General features: G+C 42.3%; 1 protein-coding gene across 1 annotated transcript in view; it reads right to left on the bottom strand.

Moving 5' to 3' along the window:
• LOC149440306 (uncharacterized) overlaps window positions 1-16609 on the bottom strand; it is a 142565-nt gene that overhangs the window by 22939 nt on the left and 103017 nt on the right. Inside the window, exons 12-13 of the mRNA XM_089658798.1 lie at window positions 7194-7366; window positions 2226-2341 (exon numbers count right to left, since the gene is read on the bottom strand). Of these exons, the coding sequence (XP_089514924.1) occupies window positions 2226-2341; window positions 7194-7366 (289 nt within the window). The remainder of the gene's footprint in view (window positions 1-2225; window positions 2342-7193; window positions 7367-16609) is intronic.

Here is a 16609-nt window from a genome sequence, read left to right as displayed (position 1 = left end):
CTGTAAGAAGACTGAAAAAATGAGTGCAGATACTTCAAGTAAATAATAACAATATGGGACATAAGTTTAGAACAGAATGGTCCCCCAGCAGAAACATTGTGCAATAAAAGTGTACGCTCACCCTGTAATATCTGTGTCCATGCTTTATCTTTGGGGGATGGTAGTGATTGTATGAAATGGAATGTAAAAGTGAGCGCTCAAAAAGATAGCAGCTATTGCACAAAAGGTAACCAATAAAAAACCTTCATCAATCAAATACATCAATAAAGGGCAGCGCTAAAAATGTCAAGATGAGAAATGTATAAATGATCCAAAAGTGACAGTCCGTGTAGGTCTAGGTGCAGCTAGTATCAATCACTATCCAGTGTCGGTGCTCCCAAAGTGATATGGTAAGAATACGCACTCACCAGATGTGTAATGTTAATACGCATTAAAGGTCCCCTCTAGGAGTTAGACGTGGTCCTGGACAGGGACAGGGATGTGGTCCTAGAAAGGAGTGTCAGCGAAGCAAGGTGGAAGTCCAGGCGTGCAATCCTTCCAGGGGGACTATGAGCAGGATAACTGGGATCAGAGCCAGCACTCAGCCGGGGGCAGATGCAATTGATTTCTAGAGCCATTTGGACTTTACAAGTACCCAGAGAGGGGAGTTCCTGGCATATAGGCTTCCATATCCACCCACCCCTTAAAGGGGCCTCTGGCTGACTGGTTCCACCACCATCTGAGAGCTCCATCAGCACCACCTGTATGCAGAGGGAGGATCTTCCCTGTCCAGGACCACATCTAACTCCTAGAGGGGACCTTTACTGCTTTAATGCGTATTAACTTTACGCATGTGGTGAGTGCGTATTCTTACCATTTCACTTTGGGTGCACCGACACTGGGTCGTGATTGCTACTAGCTTCACCTAGACCTGCACGGACTGTCAATTTTGGATCATTTATACATTTCTCATCTTGACATTTTTAACGCTGCACTTTATTGATGTAAGTGATTGTATGAGAACATCCATTCCCTATGATCAATTCACTTCGCAGGATCAGCTGGCCTGGAAGTCATCACACAGGTCTGCCAGATCAGCTGAGAATCATATGTTTATGATATCCTAGAATATGTAAAACCAGAAAGCCAGAGAATTGTACAATTCATGAATGGGAATTACCCAAATTCCTGAACTATACAATTCCCTGGAGATCAACATGGAAAAAAATCAGAAAGTCATGGTGACTGTCATCGTCACTATTTGTGACACTCTGGTGGAAGTGATGGAGAGGAAAACCTGCAGGAATTCAGAGCTCTGCTCTTAATGACACTAATCAATATCTGCCTTGTTCTCATCTCACCTGTCTATTCCCAAGTGGCCCTGACACTGTCTAATCGACTCAATTAATGTCACTGCTGACATTGCAATCATGTCTGGGCAAGTCACATCGCAGCCATGACAGACAAGTGTGTTGAATACATCTTAATTTAATTCATGCTGTCTTTCCCAGAAGGCTGTGCACCTGGCAGCAGCTGCTTTGGGACATTTGGCCCCAGACACAGAGGGTAAAGTTCTCACTCAGAGCTCAAAACAAAGGCAAAATCCACTTCAAACTGCTGCTTGTGTTACGGAAAGAAGTAGTAAGGCTGCTTTCGCACTGATCCATTTTTCTTCCGCTTTTGCATTAAAAAAATCTGTGACCATGTAATCTTATAGAACTATTCACATTGATCCGGTGTGGGTCCGATGCATTTTTAAAAATCCTGCTTGCTGCATTTTTGGTGTCGGTTTGTTGCAGTAAAAAAAGCACGGCAAAAATGCACCTTCCATTGAAATCAATAGAAATAGAGGCAAAAATGCATCATAAACGCATCTATGTTGCATTTCTGAGTCACATGTCCTGTAAAAGCACTGGAAATGCGATAAAAATGCATCAAAAATGCATATGCATTTTTGCCGCTTATCACAGCTATTTCCTCCTGTACCACTACCCCCTCCCTCCTAGATTGTAAGCTCCAAGGAGCAGGGCCCTCGAACCCCTCGTGTATCGCATTGTATTGTTATTGTACTGTCGCATATTCTGTCTCCCATTGTAATGTACAGCGCTAAGCGAACTGTTGGCGCTTTATAAATACTGTATAATAATAATAATAATCAGTGTGAAAGTAGCCTAAATCTTCAATAATGTTTCAGTAATTGGCAGGAATGAGGAAAACTTTAGCATTAACCTCACTACAATACTCACAGCTTGGCTTGCACTGCAGAGAGGTGCACATGAGGACGGCAGATTTTAATGTGGGTGCAGTTCTGGGGCAGGTGAATCAGCTGACTCCTCCTGAATTTGTGAGGACACAGAAGGGTCTGCAAGATAAAAGAGTGGAAGATGATCACTCTGGAGTCTCCTTACTCTGAGGAAACACATACAGTCAGGTCCATAAATATTGGGACATCGACACAGTTCTAACATTTTTGGCTCTATACACCACCACAATGGTTTTGAAATGAAACGAACAAGATGTGCTTTAACTGCAGACTGTCAGCTTTAATTTGAGGGTATTTGCATCCAAATCAGGTGAACGGTGTAGGAATTACAACAGTTTGCATATGTGCCTCCCACTTGTTAAGGGACCAAAAGTAATGGGACAATTGGCTTCTCAGCTGTTCCATGGCCAGGTGTGTGTTATTCCCTCATTATCCCAATTACAATGAGCAGATAAAAGGTCCAGGGTTCATTTCAAGTGTGCTATTTGCATTTGGAATCTGTTGCTGTAAACTCTCAAGATGAGATCCAAAGAGCTGTCACTATCATTTTTGGAATGTCCCAAAAACTGGAATGACATAAGTGGTCAGTGGGGCTTCCTGTACCATATTTAACATATATGAATCACTCCAGACCTTTATTTGTCCTTTAATAACAGCTACGTGAAAATTCTAGAATTCCATAGCTGCCCTAGTCAGTGTCTCTTAGGCTACGTTCACACTAGTTTTGTTAGCAGGCATCAGACAGGTGTTTGGGAAGCTTTTTTAACACTTCTCAAACGCCTATGAAAATTCTGCACATGGCAGCACACAGTGCTGTTCACACTGAAGCGTTAGCGTTGCGCCACGGCAAAACTGACACCTCATGTGGAGTCAGGAGGAGTTGAAGCCTCCCATTCAAGTCTATGGTGACGTTCCTCAAACGCCTGGCAGGCGTTTGCAGGGCGTTTGCAAGGCAGTTGCGAGGCATTTGCGGAGTGTTAATACCATTTAACTTCATTATAGGCAATTGTGGTGCGGTTTTAATGCTTGGCAAACGCCTCAAAAACACGCATAGGGCATTTGGGGAGCGTTAAAAACGCTTCCCAAATGCCTGTCAAACGCTATAGAGGCGTTTGGCAAGAGTTATAAATAAGTCAAGTGTGAACGAGCCCTTAGTGCGAAGGAGGGGCAGAAAACATTTTTTTTGCATCCGAGTCTAAGCGCTCCTCCAGAACTAACCATTCAACCTGGAGCATTATAATAACAGGTTATGATGAAAATTTTGTAAAGCAACACAAGGGAATAATGTAAAATGGAAGGTATTCACACATCTCATTCCATCACATATCCCAAAAATATCCCTCATTTCAGGACAGTACTGCAAACTGAATTTGTAGCAGTTAAATGGAGGTTATCAGAACCAAAAGACTGCCTGTGATTTGGAGGAAAATCCTGGACTAAGGGACACATTTATCTAATGCTAATTGTCCATGGCGTGTTACATTTGTTGGGTATAGCAGTGAAAAATGGGTATTCAGAGGCCTGTGCTCTGGGTAACAAACCGCTTCAAAGAACCAACTTGTGTTTGGGAAGGGGAAATGAAGAGGTACAAAGCTTTAGGCTATGCGCAAAAAGGCCATTTTTGTTAATGTTAACATGTTACTAAAATTGCCTGCGATTAATGATTAATCACTATGCATAGGGAACACTGGAGAGTGGCATATTGAATGTAAGAGCGATTATTCACTAATGATAGCCCAATGTTTCAAATTGGTGCTATCAATTGGTGCTACATACAACTATATGTGTGGCAAATTTAGTATCACAATCGCCTGTGAGCACCAAGCAATATTCTGTAATGAATTTGCTAGCAGATGATTTTTAGCTTTATCTAAGGGTGGGCCACAGAGTGTAAAAATCTGTCCACTCCTGCTCAAAGCCTCTGGAACTGGCCACCATCTTGTCTCAGGATAACATTACAGCATAGTCTGTGCAGAGAAGGGTTTCTTTTTCTATTCACAGAAAAGATAAAGTTTGATAATCAGCTTCTCCAGACCCTGAAACTAACAGCCATCGCTGTTTGCAACCTTTTGCCACTGGCTATTATTAAGCTCCTTAGGGCCACTTGTGACACTGCAGGCAGGACAACGTCAGCCCAGTTATATATTATTGACTTCCATTCCAGACCCTGGGCAGCCAGGTGGATTAGACTCTTCATTCCTACAAGCCTTCAACAAATTACTATCCCCATCTGTCAGTGGCTGCCAATGTCTACTGGAAATTGTGGTTCTACAAGTGATATATCAGGAAAGGGTTGAAGAGCGCCATACACTCCCCTCTGCGCAGTATATTCTCAGGTTATTAATGGCCGTGATACTCCAGTCAAGTCATAAGTCAGCAGCAATGCCCCCCCATGTGATGTCACTGTGTGCAGCAAAAAGTCGATGTTAATCATTGATGTTATTACAACTGATCATCATCCCGAGCCGCCTGTAAAAGGAAGCTACAAGCAATTAAGTCTCAGGCTCATTTGTAGGTTACATAAATAAGGTAATTGTTGATTTTCCATCCTAACTCAGGTTGTGTATCAGAGCCTGCGCTGCGGGCCATAAAATAATGATTGGATGGTAAATTGTCCTTTCCTCTCTTGTGATTGCTTCATTTGTTATGGCAGAGCGGCCTGTGTACAGCAACGCTCTATAAATGACGTCTCAGCCTCCCAGACCATTAGGGTTAATGCTCTTTTAATTAACAACAAGCGTTCATCCTATCGGTGGCTTCCTATAGATGGTCCAGAGCTGGCGGCTGAGAGCAAGGCCATCATTAATATGATAAACACATAAAGGGGGATTTCTCTGCATATTTAATCACTTAATCTTCACAGCCCCCTCCTGGATCTCAACAGCAGTCCGGGCACAAAAGTTGGAGCCTTCAATTCCCTATCTAACAATGATCTCACCATCAAGGTTGCTGGATAGGCCAAGAAGTCCAGGAACAAGGCAAAGAATACACAATTGTGATGCTTGGGATGGTAATATGTTGTGTTACCATCACTGGCAATCAAAATTGAGCAAGGAGCTCTGTATCGCATACAGGGGACTCAGGGCTCCGGCTCAACATCCAGATGTAGCTGCAGTACCCAAATTTTTCCCACCTGCTTCATTGGTGGAAATTTGATGCTCTGGAAACACTAGTTTCCGAGGCAGGTGAATGTGCAGTCTGGGAACTCTTCAAAGCACATGATCATGTGACAAGAACTTGCAGGACCATGCAGAGGGACTGCTAAACATGAAGATCCCATATGGAATTGGATTGGATTTCAGCCTGGCCCCACGAAACACAGATTTCCAAGGCCAGCTGGTAGTGCCTAGCTGCTCCAGTGAAGAACAAGCAAATGGATCCCATCAGGCTGCTGTAGGATTGCTTGTCTAGATGAAAGCTTTATATGAATAAACGTACAACAAATGTATCATTCCTCCTGAAAAAGAGTATTGTGGAGGAGATGATTGAGAGATGTGGGGGGGCTGATCACTAAGACTGAGCGCCCCCTTCTCACACCCTGAGACAGACTGATGTCCCATCTGTGTTATATGCTTACCAGGCAGCATTAACACACAGCTCACACTTATTGGAAGATTCAAACGAAGCCTTGACCATAGAGCTGCCCAGATGGAGCCATCTTTGGTGTCCCTAAAGAATGAAGCACCAGCGTGCTTACAGCACTAGACCCTAACATGCTATCACCACATTATTATTATTTTATAGATTCCTGCAGGGAATATTCCATAAAGTACCACTGGTTACAGGCCAGTAATCACTGAGCTCTTTTGGGCATCTGTGAAGGGATAAGGAGCCATTCCAGATGGACATAAAGGAGGTTATTTACTAAAATAGCATAGTGCAAAATCTGGTGCAGCTCTGCATAGCAACCAATCAGTTTCCAGGTATTATTTTCAAACCTTAATTGAACAAGCTGAAGTTAGAAACTGATAGGCTACCATGCACAGCTGCATTAGATTCTGAGTGCACCAGTTTTACTAAATCTTCCCCACATACAACACTTTGTGGTTAAATAAAGATTTATGAGGAAATACAACATTCGGCATTTAACTGACAGAAAATAACAATTACACTTAAGAGATTATTTTGATTTCGAATTTAACATTTTAGCATATAGGATCTGAAGGCTTTGCAATATTTCCAGCTTTGAACAAGAGATGAAAGGTAGTATGGTGGCTTCTACTTTTGCCATACAGCTCTGGGTGCTCCAGGCTTTAAGTTCCTTCCCCAAACCGTAGGTGTATGGAGTGTGTTCTCTCCATGGACAACACCTGTGTGGAAGGGGTTCCTTCCACAATCCAAAAACATTGGTTCTCTCATAAAGAGTCCATGCACACTGGGTATAAAAAAATGCTGCTTACACAGGGGGTTTGCATTTTTTTTCTTTAGCCTGTAGAAGCAACTATGTTAGCCTGAGGGGGTTATTTACTAAAACTGGAGAGTGCAAACTGTGGTGCTGCTGTGCATAGAAACCGATCAGCCTCCAGGTTTTATTGCCAAAGCTTAATTGAACAAGCTGTAGTTAGAAGCTGGTTAGCTACCATGCACAGCTGCACCAGATTCTGAGTGCACCAGTTTTAGTAAATCTCCCCCCATACAACACTTTGTGGGTTAAATAAAGATTTATGAGGAAATACAACATTAAGCATTTAACTGCCAGAAAATAAAAATTAAACCTAAAAAATTATTCTGATTTTGAATTTAACATTTTAGCATACATATAAAGTTAGAGTAATTCATCCATCTTAATGAATTGAGTCTATAATTGTTCATTTTAGAATACATTTTCTTTTTACTCTCCTGTTCATTACTATAGGGGAGTCAGAGCTGAGATTTGTGCGGACAGGCAGTGACATTTGTACTCAGTGCTCAGTCTCTGTGACGGCTGGCTGGGCATTTAGCAGTTTGTCACCTTCTCTGCACAGCTGTGACACATGTCGGCTCCTGGCAGCTCCTCGAAGATCTTGCCGTTGTCTGAGCTGGTATAGATCATGGCAGCATAGCGATTCAGCAGTGTTTCATCAGGGTACAGAACTGCGGAAAGAAATCGTCCAACGTTCTCCTCATCCACCTCCTTTTGGGACTCTGGTGACAACAGAAAACACAACAATGAATTAGTAAGCTGCTGTGGCTCTCTGCCTGCACTCTTTCACTTCAGCACTAGATGGCAGCTGACAACCACGGCAGCTTCTCCATATCCTGCGCTTGTATTTATCTGACTGTCTGGGTGTGTGGAGAGAAGCCCCTGGGGACCCCGGGTAAACATTAGCAGCGGTTCCTCAGTGCAAGAAGAAACACCATTAATTAATAGAATTAATTGTATTGGGCCAAATAATTCCAGAATACATAGAGGCGCTGATGAGATAATAAGTATTATGGGTGAAATCCTCGCGCACACAAACACAGCGAGTCTGTGGGCCGCGCATCATGTGCATTCAATCAGCCGCCTGAAAAATCACTGAGAACAGCAGCTCGAGGCTTCTCTAAATCTATTTTCTCCATAAAGCAAAAAATTACAAGCAGATGTCCAGAGCGCTGAGCGATGCAAGATTATTATCCTGTGCAAGACGAGAAGCCTCCACTACTCTGTGGATATTAATATCCCACCATGGCCTGACAGTCACCAGGAAACCCCTATAGGACTGACCATCATACACCAAGGCCTGCAGAAGGGACCTGAACCATGTCCACTCATCAGAAGCCAAGGCAGTCAACTCTATCCATGTTACCAGGTACTCTAGGCCAACAGTTGTAGGAAGGAGCCAAGCCATGGCAAACAGGCCCAGTTATCAGGTGCCATAGCCGGGCTTGCAGATGAGAAGACAGAAACACTGAGAAATCAAAGCTTCATTTTATCCTACAGCTCGGTTCTGGGCAAGCTGGATTATTGCTATCAAGGCATGTCCTATCAGGACCTCAGAAGAGCCTATATGAGCCCAACTTATTGGGACCCCAAAAGGGACTGTATCAGTCATTGTTATCGGGCTTCCAGGAGGGCCTGTATTAGCCACAGTTATCAGGACCCCACAAGGGCCTGTATTAGCTTATGTTATTTGAACACTAGAAGGGTCTGTATGAGACAGTTATCTGGGACCCACAAGGGCCAGTATCAGTCACTGTTACTGGGACCTTGGACCAGCACCCACAGAAGGGTCTGTATGAGACAATGTTATCAGGACCCCCGAAGAGTCTGTATTAGCCACTGTTATTGGAACCCTATATATACACTGTTATTGGAACCTCATATATACACTTATTAGAACCCCATATTACATTATCTGGACTATGGAGATGCCTGTATCAGTCCATGTTATTGCTAGCCACTATTATTAGGACCGTTAAAGGGCATGTAAAAGCTTATGTTATCAGGACCCCATAAGAGCTTGCATGAGTCCAAACCTACCTTTTCTTTTACAGACATGTAGGCACCAGAAACATTCCATGATCACCTGAAGGACTGAACCGGGGGGAGGTGGCATTGGGGATAGCTGGGGTCCCGTGGGCTACTGGATGGTCATCTGGAATTTCTGCCCATACCCCAAGTAGTTGGAATCCAGTGATCACAGCATCACTGAGACAAACAGAAGGAATCTAACTACCATAGCAGAGTTGTGATAAGTATAAGGGATTCGTTGATCACAACATATTTGTGGCAAGAAGAAGATGGGATCCAGTGACCATAGCATAGATGTGACCAGTAGATGGGATCGGGTGATCATAGTCAGCAGTGTTTTTCTCTGTGCTATCTCTTGTTCCACAGCAGAAATACACAAAGCTCCGCCAGACGGGTGAAATCACAATTTCATGCTCTTCAGCTTTCCAAACATAAAACTGACATGTAAGTTTTTGTGTCAGCAGGTGGCCGGAGTTTGTTTCCATGCCTCGGTGCTACACCAGGAGAGTCAGCACACAGAATAGACATGGCCTCCAAGGGCCAGGCTGGTAAAAATGGCAGCTTTGTGATTCCTGAACAGCCGAAAAAGATATAAAAGATTGGAATGGCAGACATGGGATCCACCAGGGTCTTAGAACAGTTCAGGACCTTACCACTATATAGTGCTCCAAACAAAGCAACCAAATAGAAAGAAACTTTAGGACTTTCACAGTACTACAACTCCATATGTAAAAAACATATTACATTTTATTAATAGAAATGTTAAAACATTATTTAAAATAAATCAGGAATTGATTATCATATACAGCATATGCAGCTACTATCTCATACAAATAGAGAGAGAAAGAGAGAGAGAGAGGAGAGAAAGAGAGAGAGAGGAGAAAAAGAGAAAGAGAGAGTGCTTTGTTTGAGTATTTATGATTAAGGATGTAGGTGCCAGACAATATATGTTTTACACTTGCAAGGGTTCCGATATTGGATTCCCTTCTCCCTATTTTCATTGCAGAGACACTATATAGAGCTCTCCGAACTCAGAAAACGAATGACACAACACGCCTCACTGGGATCCTGCTACCATCCACTGTGGATGGACATGGGACAAACTTTGCTCATCTTACCACTGTCGGGGAACAGAGAAACAAACTACTGCAGGGAAATTTCACCATTGTGGGGGAGGAGGAGAAGCAATCTACTATGGGGAAATTTCCCAATGGTGGGAGAGGTGCAGACTCAAATCTCACCATCTAAAAGTGCAAAATGGGCAGATATCAGCAGGACAGCCCTCACACTCTCTCTGCAACACATGTCATTAGCCTGCTTACCATTAGAATAAGGTGGGTACATTTTGGTTTGGATTTCTTCTCTGCGAGTATTTAATTTTCTAATTTGTGTGATCTGTGCTTGACACACTCATCAGCATGGGACAGTGAGAGAGGAAAACATCCCTGTCTAACATAAAGAATGGTCCTCAGTTCTGTATTCATTTACTATTGATCACAGCTGTTATGGAGGGCAGAAAATTTAAAGGGACCCTACCCTTCTGGGTGTGGTCATACTGAGCACACTCCAGACTTGGCTAAAGGTGGGAATACACGATTAGAAAATTGACTGATTGGTCATCTGACGACTGAGAGGCATTTGTTCGTTCGTTGGTCGAAATCGTGGCCCACATTAACCAATCTAAAAGAATCGTTCATCAGGCAATAGGTAGTGTTGACATCTTCTGTACAAGTGGAAATGATGCAGTGTGCGTGTGACCTTGTAGCCACGCCCCTTCCGGCCAGAACAAGTGATATACATAACAATTAACAGCAATGAGTAGAATATAGTTTATTACATTATCTATATACATAAATAGTGATACACAAAAATATAATATGCAGAATTCTGGTTTCATTATCTCATTAGGCAAATCTACTTTTAACATTTGGATTTTTCGTTTTTGTTTACGAAAATTCCTTGGACATAAACATCCGAGTCATCTTCTGTTTCCGCTCATGCATGATAGTGCTTGATAGATTTTTTTCGTACGACCGTCATACCACCGCATAGAAACCGGATTTTTTCGTTCACAATATCGTTATCGGTTAAAACATCCTGCTCATCAATGAAGAGAAAATTGTTCGATCAGTGGTTCCGCGAACTTTTTCTTACGATTTTCTTATCGTGTGTACGGGGCATAAGTAGGAACTTTGCTTCTCATACAGCAAGCTCCTCTTTGGCTCTAATATATGACTCCTATACCCTAAATGAAAGCAGTGATAGGCAACATACCATCTCACCCTACTTGGTTCTAGAAGGAGGGTGTAAGTGGAGATTACCATGTAAATAATTGTTGGAAAGCTGGCTCTCCAACAATCTTCCTGACAGGTTAGAGCAGAAATAATGATGGTCCTTCACACCTATCACTACAGGTGTAGATTTATACAGTGCTAACTGCAAATCAAACCTCTTCCATATAGGAAAAAATGGCTGCACTCAAAAAAAAAATTATGGACAATGGTAATTTTATTAATTCGGGAAACATGAACAGAAACTCTTTGTATGATGTCCTTATGATGCATTTCACCCATAAAGATGTGCCTAATAAAAGGTGTCTCTGGATGACTAAAGTGTAGCCAGTCTTTTACTTTGGATTTGTGAAGTCCTATTATCAGACATCAACTTTCCCCAACACTTAACTGAATCAATCCCTCTAATCCTAATGTGACCCTTAAACGCAATCCCTAATCCTTGAATCCAAACCTGTTACTTAAAGTGGAACTCTGAGGAAAATAAAGAATGAAATATAGGATGCAGTCAGTAGCATTAATGCCCCTTTCACATGGGCTTTTCAATCAGGTCCACCGGCCAGTTTTTCAGGCAAACCTAATTGTAAGCTCCATGCAGGTCTATAGGCATGTAGATGTAAATGGACTTGTGTCCATATACATCTGCCTACCTACGAGTCCAGAAAAAAAAACAAGCTCCATCCTTTTCCAGGTTTCTGGACCTAAGCGAGGTGGACCTGAGGTAGCCTGATATAAACAGACAAAAGTCTGTTTACATCCAGCCACCCATACAGTCATCACGGGTCTGCCAGTTTGTTGTCAAAATACGGACAAAAATAGAATAGGAACTTATATCACAAAAGTGACATCCATCCATTTCTACTCCGATTCAGCAGAGGTCTGCTCAGCAATCCCTTGCTGGACGGAGCAAAGTGCTCCCATCTGAAAAGACCCTTGCACAGCGTGTCCCTACTGAGATAGTTCAGTTACCAGATGATACTGTCAGTAGATATGTTATTTTTCCACTTCCATTAATAAGGTGACAACATTGTTCATTCTACAGTGAAAGTACACAACAGTGTTGTCACTGGGACAGGGGAGTCTTAGGTGGACATGTTGTTTTAGAGAGACCTTACTTCAGGGACAAAAAAAAATCAAAGCCCAACTCCTGCTAAGGCCGGCCATATGTGGGTCGAATTCCAAACGACTTTTCTTTCCAAAAATTGTAATTTTCAATTATCATTTGAAATTCGATCATTAGTGGAGCCGCAGCAATGGCCGATTTTCGTGCAACTATCAAATTTGAGTGATCAGGCATGCTGGAAATTTTTTAAAAAACAAACAAATTTCTAATCAATGATGGGAGAATCATGTGAGAAATACTGTATAATCGAAAAAGCAATGCGCATGAGCTGTGACCTGGAAAGAAAAGATTTCTGGCCATGAAATTTCTTTTCTGCAACAACATGAGGTGAAATTGACAGCTTGGTTGGTTGAATTTCTAAACCAATGGTGGCATCATCGGATTACAAAAAGCAAAAAAAAATTAGATTTTTGGTTGACAAATCATTCTGAATTCAACCCATGTATGGTATGTATAACACTTTTTAAGCTGTTTCAGTAACAGGTCTTTTTTTGTTTTGGAAAATAGTTTAAACTGTATGAATAAAAGGTGACTGTTGTAAGCATCCCCAGCAGTGTTATATGGTTTGTCTCAACCCCTGTAATGACCACTTTTGCTGGACAGCTTGGTCTGCATGTATAAGGTGGAAAAACACATAAATGTAAAAATACAGATTGTAAAAATTGAAAAAGGAATTCATATACTGAATTACATAATTTGTCATACTATTATTACTATCATTATAGGTATTAACCTCTTACAGCTACCAGCATGCAAGATGTATCCCTATAGTGGGCCTTTAGTGCCTTGAACACCCTTCAGGGTGACTCAATAACTACCTGATGACTCTCCTAAATATAATATTGATCCAACAGCACAGTGACCTATAGGAGAATGCCCCTGCCCCCAAGTAAAGGATGTCCCCACCCCCAAGGTCACCAGAGACAAAGCTTGTTTTAGCACTTTCTCCTTGACTTATACTTCTTTATGTATGGATTCCGATACATGGTACTGACACCTTTTAATGTTGTAAAACAGCCTTTCTTAAGCTGTGTTCCCTGCAAACCTAAGATACCTCCAGGGGTTGTTAGGGGTACCTTGCGCAAACAATTTCTGCCTCTCAGATAAGTAACAACAATGATCTTTTTAGCTATCTGTAAGAGGGGCATACTCACTAATATAGAGTCCCTTCTCTACTGACCAGCAGTGTAAAGAGACCTTTCTTCAGTGATCACTACTAAAAAAGGGGCTCTACATTGGCCAACATACAGAGCAGTCTTGGGTGTCAAATAAGCCTAGTACATCACATTCTTTATTCTTATATTTCAATTAACTGTTCATCCTAATATACCATGAGCTTTAAATTTAGTCATTATTTGCAGTTTCCTTAAACTTGAAAGTTATTACAAGGGTTCCCCTGTCCTAAAAAGGTTGAGAAATGCTGTTATATGCCTTGCAAGTTGTGGTAGCTCCATTCACAACCATTAAAAATGTGCCGATGGAAGGGCTTGGCTCTCGGAGAGGATTCATCGTGTGCAGCCATTAAGGGTAAAACTATTCTCATATTTACGTCTAGCTAACATGGTACATTGGCAGTAATGGAGCAGTCAGTGAGAGAGCCAGACATAGTTGGAGTTATAGGAAAAGCTGTCAGTTCACATCTCCACCCTAAATCGATCTTTTTTTTTACCATAAACCCCTCAGTCTTCAGTTGGGAGTCAGCATTGCATCACTAAGTGACAAAATCCAGTTCCTGCAACCAGAGGTCAGTGTGATATTCCGTAATGTATATAATGAGACAAGGTGTCTGCATATGATCTTTGATCTCTCTGACCTTGAATGCTGCACACAGCAATATGATGGTACTGATCAAACACTCCTAATCCGCTCTATCCATCTTCAAATTATCTTCCACTTCTCGCACACGAACAGTGACTGGCAGCCAGTATAGTCGCCTCCCTGGAGTGCTGCATCTGTATTTGGCGAAGTGATGCGCAGTATGCACCTTATTATAGCCATTATTTAATCTGTGCGCTGACTGCGTTATGGAGTGCGCTGGAAGATGAGGCTGCATTGTTAAGTCTGTCCCTGGGGAGACCCAAAGCTGGGAATCCTCTCCTTGCGCCGATGTTAGGCGAGGACCTGTTCGTGTGTCAGGTCTTCTCACACACACTCCATCAGTGTTCGCCGTCTGCAGGGAATGCAGCTCAATCCAACATCTGACTACAGCAAATAACTCCACCACTAACGCACCGCAGGTCCGCTCCCTGCCAGGGCTGACCTGCATCTCCTAATACAAACTCTATGATGAGATTATTCATGAAATGTCCAGCAGCACTTCCATAAAATCAACTGAAAACGCAAACACACCAACCGTATGAGAGCAGAAAGATCAATAGGGTGACATTCACTCCAATGGTTTGTCTCTTTAATGTTTTATCTTTCTATATACTAAATGTATACCTATTATCCAGACAAAGCAGAGAGCTATAATTACATCATAACAAAGTGTATTTACTGTATTTTATTTTATATTTATGTACTGTGTGTACATATTGTATGCACGTGACTTGCAGTGTATTTCTACAGCCACATTAAAACATTATTCTAATGTTCACTTGAAAGTCAAACTGAAATGATTTCCACTTTCTTACCTGCTGGAATCATTAAGTTCCTATTTAGGCTTGCACGGTACCGCAACGTACATTACATGTGTTGCAGTTCTATTCATTTTAAATGGCGCTTCAACGTTCTAACATAATGCGCAATTTTGTGGGACATCCCATTTTACTTTCAATGGGCTACTCTAGCACAACGCAAGGTAACACACTGCCCAATGGCATTCACAGTTGGAGGAAGAGATTCGTGTCGGTCAGAATGCTTAGTAAATTGTCCACCTTGCTGACAATCATTTCAAGCTACAAAGGGAGAATCATATACTCATTATTTACTAAGAAACGATCTTTCTCCAGAAGACACACATGATTCATTCACTGAAGACATACTACAGTCATTGTGAGGAACACTGCTAGAGTGTGTTCATGGTGGAACAGACAGCAGTCTCTCACATCAACTTTCATTGTTCTGGCTGCCAAACACCTATGAGGTGTAATCTGATTGGCTACTCTGAGTGATCTGCCCCTAGTACACTATTGTGTTGCTTAAACGTAATAGTCATTAAAGGGAGCCAAGATGATGCTGTTGGCTCACAGAGCTGACACTCTATAGAGTTGATAGAGTTATAGTACTGTTCTGTGCTTGCCACTACAAACCTGGCTGTCTGTGTCTGTGCTGGCACTCTACAATCACATACAATACAGTTCTGTGCTTATCACTAGAAGCTTGGCTGTCTCTGCTCCACAGAGCTAGCACTCTACAATCAAAGGCAATGCAGAGCACTCCCCTGGGAATGACTGAAGTGCTGGATTAATGGCATTTTCCACTGATCCTCAGAGCCGGGCTGAGAAGTCAAGGGTTAAGTACAACCTGATTACTCATTTCCTGGAATTTTCACCAGGAGCTGAGGAGGAGAAGGCAGGTGAATCGGCATTACCACCCCCAGCCCACCAGATGTGAGCTGAGAGGGGCCACTGGTGCCAGTTACAGGAGAGATCTACAACACAGAAATAGTTAACATCTGTAACCCCCCCCCCCCTCTTGCCCTGGCACAGTGGACTCTCAAACTCACCATAATTCAGAGTTCATTTTCTGCTGGAGAACTCATACTGGCCCATCCCAGAGAAGTGGAGTGCACAATCATTTGATTTAGATTTTTTTATAAACTGCCATTTATAAGTAATTACAGATTTCACCACCTTTCTGCATCTCATTATTGATTGGCTGTGGTAGATAAAAATGCTATAATATTATGAACTTGTGTTATTTTACTCCATTCAGGGTGATCGTTTTTGTCAGTGAAATGAGGTTTAAGCTGGCCATACATGGATCAAATCTCAGCCCATTCAGTGGGGACCGGTTGAGATTCAGTCCCTCTATGGGCTGGCTTGGCTGTACTGAAGTTGATCCATTTATTGATTTCAGTACAACCAGCCTGTCAGATTTTTTGCATGCAATCACTGCCGGTGTGGGTATATCCGCCTTCAGCGATCATTGTGTTCTTCTGGCTGGATAGGCTCCCAGCTGGCAGAACACAATAGTGCTGCCGAAGGGTATCCTCCCTCACCACTGACTGTGTTGATGGGGGAATCAAGCAATTTTCTTTCCTTCAACCAGTGGTGGAAGGACAGAAAATTGTATTGTTTATGGTTTGCCTTACTAAGTGAAAATTGCAGAAATTGCAAACATTCTGACAACTGCTTTCTCACCAGCCAGCAGGTATGTTGGTGCATAAAGTGATGTAACCCATAGCAACCAAATATCAGACAGGTTGCTATTGGTTACCTCAGTCGTTGTTCCCTAAATACTGTCAGATCGGACAGATGGATATGGGTTACTGCAGCCAGTGTGCTCAAGAAGCAAGAAAAGAACTTGTATCTGATTTATAAAATCTACGTCTAGAGAGCAGTGCCCCCCATCCCCCG

The sequence above is a fragment of the Staurois parvus genome, unplaced genomic scaffold (genome assembly GCF_062004578.1).
Source record: "Staurois parvus isolate SC_StPar_1 unplaced genomic scaffold, SC_StPar_1.0 ptg001095l, whole genome shotgun sequence".
In the NCBI taxonomy this organism is placed as follows: domain Eukaryota; kingdom Metazoa; phylum Chordata; class Amphibia; order Anura; family Ranidae; genus Staurois; species Staurois parvus.
The sequence above is the reverse complement of the archived record's forward strand: the minus strand, read 5'-3'. Positions and strand labels throughout refer to the sequence as shown.